Source organism: Candoia aspera, chromosome 4 (genome assembly GCF_035149785.1).
Source record: "Candoia aspera isolate rCanAsp1 chromosome 4, rCanAsp1.hap2, whole genome shotgun sequence".
Classification (NCBI taxonomy): domain Eukaryota; kingdom Metazoa; phylum Chordata; class Lepidosauria; order Squamata; family Boidae; genus Candoia; species Candoia aspera.
In genome coordinates, this window is record NC_086156.1 from 33027911 (window position 1) to 33033910 (window position 6000).

General features: G+C 40.5%; 1 protein-coding gene across 1 annotated transcript in view; it reads right to left on the reverse strand.

Annotated features, from left to right (window-relative positions):
* The window catches only part of IGF2BP3 (insulin like growth factor 2 mRNA binding protein 3), a 79552-nt gene extending 76619 nt beyond the window's left edge, over positions 1-2933 (reverse strand). The window contains exons 1-2 of the mRNA XM_063303762.1: positions 2679-2933; positions 927-987 (exon numbers count right to left, since the gene is read on the reverse strand). Coding sequence (XP_063159832.1) covers positions 927-987; positions 2679-2853 — 236 coding nt within the window. The 5' untranslated portion in view covers positions 2854-2933. The remainder of the gene's footprint in view (positions 1-926; positions 988-2678) is intronic.
* Positions 2934-6000: the final 3067 nt, after the last annotated feature.

Consider the following 6000-nt stretch of genomic DNA (forward strand, 5'->3'; position numbering starts at 1 on the left):
TAAAATAAGCTTATACATAATAGATGCCACTAGTTAGTTTACAAATGAAACATGAAAGCACAAGTATTTAATATGCATACCAAAATAAATGCCAGTAGATTTAACATGTAACAGGTATGCCAAATGACACTCATATTTGCTCTGACTCCCTACCCCTTAAAACACATTTCCAACTAAACTTCTTTAAATAAGCTTTGTATATTTTAATTCAAAAAATCAGATACCAAATGTCTAATTTATAAGCCTCAAACTTTCCCTAAAGGGTTTTAAAAAGATTTTTCATTTAGACAATATCCATAACTAGCTTTATAATCCTAAAAAGATTAATAACAAACATGCTAAATTGGTGTTCTTTAAAAATTGGGAATACTTTATAACCTAATCATTCAAGAAATTAAGACAGATATACTTGTCCCAAGGAACTTTTATGTTTCTCTAATATATTGATTCAAACATGTCAAGTCCATAAAAACTGTACTGCTAAACACTCACTTCACAACGTTTACAAAAAGTTAATTATGCATAAACTCTGTGTTGCCATAAAAAGTTTAACTGCCATTCTACTATATAAGAATATCTTTTAACAAGAAAATACCTCAACTTCAGCATATGATGGAGGTCTTTCTACAAAATAATGTTTACCCTCTCCAATTTCAGGCCAAACTTGAAAAATGACAAATTTATATACCTTTTAAAAATTTCAACTTGCTAATTCTTAATATTAAACTATTTCTTTGAAATTACTTGCATTCCAAAACATTTTAATATTTCAACTTTCTTATAAACTATTAAAAATTTCTATACAATCACAACTCTCTAACAGCTTCCCACAAAATATTATTATTAATTTCAGATTAAAGTACTTTCTCAATCTCTTGTAATTTTCAATTTAGACATTAAACAATCATGCATATGTAATAAATTACCTTTGTCTTTTGGGAACTGAATGTTCAACTTCTATGAGTTTACCATGCAGCTCCACTTTACCTGCAAACAGTAACACAACTCATTATAGAATGAGTTACATGTTCTCCCACTCCATCAAACCTCCTAAAGCCCTCTTGAACTGAATCTGTAATGATGCAGAACAACACAAATGCAACTCAGTTGTACGTTTTAAAAAAGTTGCAGGATAGTGGGAATGACAGCCACAAGTCACAAGGTAACTTTCAAAGAGATCAATTCCCAAGATAAATGCTCAAACTAATATTAAGAGACTTTCCGTATTTAAGGTGGATGCTTCATTATTTAACCTATGCTTCTTTCCAAAATGATATGCGGAAACGTTAACTGCACAAAGACACATACATATGTATGGCTCCCTTGACGAAAGGAGCAGGCCTCTAATAACTTGTCACGAGGAAACAGGAACTGCTGGTTTCAGTGAAAAATGAGCGCGCTCCCCACGCGTTTTTTTCTGGAAATACACCCTTCTTATGTCTTCTTTCATATGCCTACTCCCACCGTCACCGGCTGAGGCAAAGCCCCCCCCCCTCCAACTCGGAGGTGGAGGGGAGCAAAAACAGGACTCAAATGAAATCATTCAGCTTAACCAGCCTCCCCCGTTCAGCCCGCCAAGTTGTCTTTCACACAAAAACAGGATGTAGAAGCTGAGAGGTCGAGATGCTCAGTGAGTGCCTGAGAGCCAAAGGAAAAGCGAAATAAATGACACCCAGGAGCAGTGGCGAATTGGACTTTCAGGCCTCGACCTCTCTCCTGAAAGAGGCAGGACGCCGAGGAGGAGGAGGAGCCCTTTGTTGTTTTTGTTTTAAACAGCCGAAGTTTGGCTTCTGGTATGAGAGGGAATCAGAAGCCCCTTACGCGGGAAATCTCCCTTCACCAATTCGAAACAAGTGGAGGGGGGGCCGTAATTTAGAGAGGCCAGCGAGAATCTCCGGGCGCGCGCGCTTTGCGCTTGTAGCAAAGCTTGCGGCGCGGTACGTTGGGTCCGTGGAAAGGCTTCCCTTTTCCACCTGCCCTACGGGCAACTGAAAACTTACATCTCCCGGCCGCAGGGAAGCCCTGGCATTTCGCGTGCGAGCGTTTGTGGCCGAGCGGGAGTCCCTGCGCCACGAAATAGGTGGCTTCTAGTTGGGCCCTGGTGTGTGCGTTTCTGCGCGCGCGCCTCCCTTTTCACTGCTGTGGGCGACGTTTAGCGCGCCTTCTCTCCCTCTCCCACACGCCGTTTTCTCGAACACATTTGAAATGCTTTTTTTTCTTAGTGGGGGGGTAGAGAGAGAAAGCGGCAAATTCTCCGAGCCTAGCGGCCTTGTACCTCCTATTCGCAATGCTTTTTTCGAAAGAAACGGCTTGAACCCCAGCCATTCCTACGTTACCTGACAGCGTGCCCGGGAGTTGCAAGGAGGGAGAATCTAAGCAGTGCTCTCCGGGAACCCGAACAGCGCGGCTGAAGTCTTTCAGAATAAGTGCAGCCTAGTATAGCCGAACCCCACACTGAAAAACTCCTCGAGGAGAGCCTTCGGGACAAATTGAGGGATTATAATCCGGGAGTAGGAATTTTAAATCAAAATGACGATGGGGAACACGCAGAGGGGTGGGGCAGAGAGAATTACTACCAGAGGGTTGTTGGAGCAGAGGAAGGCAGCGGATGGCGCCCTGAAATGAGGGTACGGTAGTGGGAAGCTAGGGCTGGGATGCCAGAAGGGACTATCACCCACCTGAAAGTGCCTCGATGGCCTTCATAGCCCAGTTCTCATCGGGGCAATCCACAAAAGCATATCCCGTCTTCACAAGAAACTGACCGGTAAAAGGGATCTTGGACTCTTTAAAGAGACTTTCCAGGTCCAAAGGGCACACGTTTTCGCCCAGGTTCCCGATGTACAGCTTGTTCATCTTCTAATTAAAAATAGACCTTTGCTTAACGATAATTAAAAAAACATGCACAGGCTGGCTTGAAGCAACAACAAAAAAACACACCCCCTCAAATGATTCTTGGAGTCAAAATAAGAGAAGGCGGGTGCAAAAAAAAAGAGAAGACTTACAACTGCAGCTTGTATCCGTCGGTCTCCCACCCGCCCACCCCTCCCTCCCGCTTCACACAGAGTAAAAAAAAAAAGCCTGTGACCAAATACTGAATGTTCGCTGCGCTATCTGAGGCTACAGTAGAAATCACGACGCGTTTGGAACTGCGATGGCGGTTTAAAAAAAAAGGAAAGGGAGGATAAAGGGGGGGAAACTACTTTTTTTGTCTTGCCCCCAAGCCCCCTTGCAAGCAGCAGGCGGAGTATGAAAATGTTACAATACGCGAACGTAGGCACCGCCTCTCCCAAAAAGAGAGGGAGGAGGGGAAAGAAAAATCACTTGAATAGTCCGGCTTTTTGAATGAGCCACGTGTTCATACTACCAATCAACTTCTCACGTGAGGAATACTAACGCCTCAATTAGATAACAGCAGATTTAAGCGCAGGCAGTCACAAAGGAGTAGAAACCAAGCTGGCTTTGGCCATGCAGGGCAATTTTTTTTGTTTTTGAAGAGCGAGATTTGATGGGCTTGGAGACCTGACCGCGTGCTCTTTCCCCTCCTCCTGTTTACTTTCTCCTGCGGATTTTAGTTCCTCTGTACGCGAACTGTCTCGTGTATGGCAAGTTTCTCTGCCTTTCGAGGCTCAGAAGCTCCCTCGCCTGGATCGGGACAATTGTATAATGTACAGAGGGCCAAGAGAGGCGAAATTCTCCCTACTTTTAATCTGGGGAAAAAGGAAAGAGCAGGAAGGAGGCTAAATGTGATACAAAGGCCACCTTCCCCGCAATCGCTGGGGTTCTCCAAAGTGTGGCCGGCCCCGCTAAGTGAGTTATAGGTCCGAGGGAACCCGAGTGGGATAAAAAGGGCAAAACGCTGGTCGCAGCACTGGCCTTCCACACTAATTCATGAGCGCTGCGCCACGACCACTTTTGTCTGCGATTTCGCGTTTAGTACTGTCTACTGTCTTGTTCGCAATTGGCTACACGCCAGAGAAAGACCAAGGGGGTCTCCGTAGAGGGCGGGAGGAGGAGGAACGACCGTCTCCTTGAAACAGCTCCCACCCACCCTTTCCTTCCTGCATAGTAATGTTTCTGGCAGTTTGATGAGCGTTCCTTGCATCGATTCTAGAGCTCAACATTATGAATCGGAGGACAAAGGGGTGGAGGCCAGTTGGAGGGTGATTAAAAAGTGGGAGTGCGCAGGGGCAGAGGAGAACGTGCTCCTCTGGACATCTCCCCCTTCCCAAGCTGTTTCCTTCCTCCATTATTTTAAATTTAGTAATGGTGATTTCTGGCTCAGAAAATGGGAGTGATTAGACAACATAGCCCTACAATTACCATAGCAGAGAGGAATCCATCTACCCCCATTCTCCTCCCCCCCCCCCCTTGGTTCAAGGAACCATTCATAATTTCCAACATTTGTAAGTGCACAATGGTGGGTTGGGGGAGAGGAGGGAGGAGAATGTGTGGAGCTTGGTTCCAGGGCAAACAAAATGAAGCCTGAAGATGAAGACAGGGTATGGAAATGAAAGCCAGCACTGTATTTCATAGCTGGGAATCCAGTAGGTTTTAAGAATTCCCTTTAGTTGAAAGGGTTCATTTATTCTGCCTAGATGGAGTAAGTGGTTATAATGGGTAGATTAAAACGGTTCAGTATTTTATTTAGTTTACAGTGGCAATCCCTGCACTACATTTTTGTGAATATGCAGAAAATAGGAGTAAGACGCATCATACATGTTTGCAGCCAGGAAGCTAGTGGATAAACAAACGATTTTTAGTTTGCAGAAATACTCTAAATACTTTTTAATTTATTTTGACAAAAGCATTATCAAATATATGAATGTATACTAAAAACTGGTAACACTTCATAGTTCTAATAGCTCTTGTATCAGAAAGATATTTAAGAAACAAATCTCATGTATGTATAAATTGCTATATTTTAGCAATATCTTTCATAAACAGCTTTATGATATTAACTAAAATTCTTTTTGTTTTCAAACAAGATTTTTAGATATGAAAACATATTTTAACTTTGATCAACTTCTACTAAAAAGTTAGGTGAACATTGGTCTTCTTGAATGTTACATTTTTCTGTAATAGCTTTTTGACTAATAACTTTATAAGGAAAATAATTTTTTTTAAAGTAAGTTAAAATAGGAACTTCGTCTCAGTGATATTTCCAAACTTGTTACTTTGGTCACAATTAATTTATAAAATGATATGTATGCAGCTGTGTTTCTGTGAATATGAGACAAAAATTAACATAGTTTCAAGTGTTTTATGTTAATTCTATTTATGCATTCTTAACTGAAAAGGAACTAAACTTAAGACATATTTAAGTTAATGTTTGATCATAGATTTATGAAATCAGCTATTTTATCAAACATTTGAGTGGGTTTTGAAATGGATGGAACTTAAACATGGTGAGATCCACTAATAAAAAGTACCTCAAATGTTTGTTAACAATAAGTAATTTTTGTAATAAAATAGGGATCAAACTGGATTTTACTATATTAAAATTGTAACTGGGAATATAAAATAATTTATGACAAAAATTAAGATCCAATTTCTAAGCACTGTATTGTACTTTTAGCTCCTTCAAATTACAAGTTACAATCTACATCTCAAATATTTGATAATTAACATAATTTGCAATTAAAATGCCCATTTATAGATCAATGTTTCAGAGTACTTACTAGTGTCCTTATGTTCAGTTGCTTTTAAAGAATTTACTATTAATTAAAGATACAGGGTCACTGAAATTACAATGGAATGACTAAATTAAAACATGCCCAGGGTTTTTCATTCTGACTTTTTAAAAATCTAGGTGCAAGTTTTATATTAACAATATGTATCAAATTATTTTTATACTTGGCACTAATTTAGTTTAATCTTAAAACTGATGCAATATAAAAAGGTAACAATTCTTTTAAGGATCTGAGTTTTGAAAGGTTCTATTTGCCACTTGATAGCAGCAAAACCGAGGTAGAATATTTAAAAGTATTCTGAAAGTCTGAG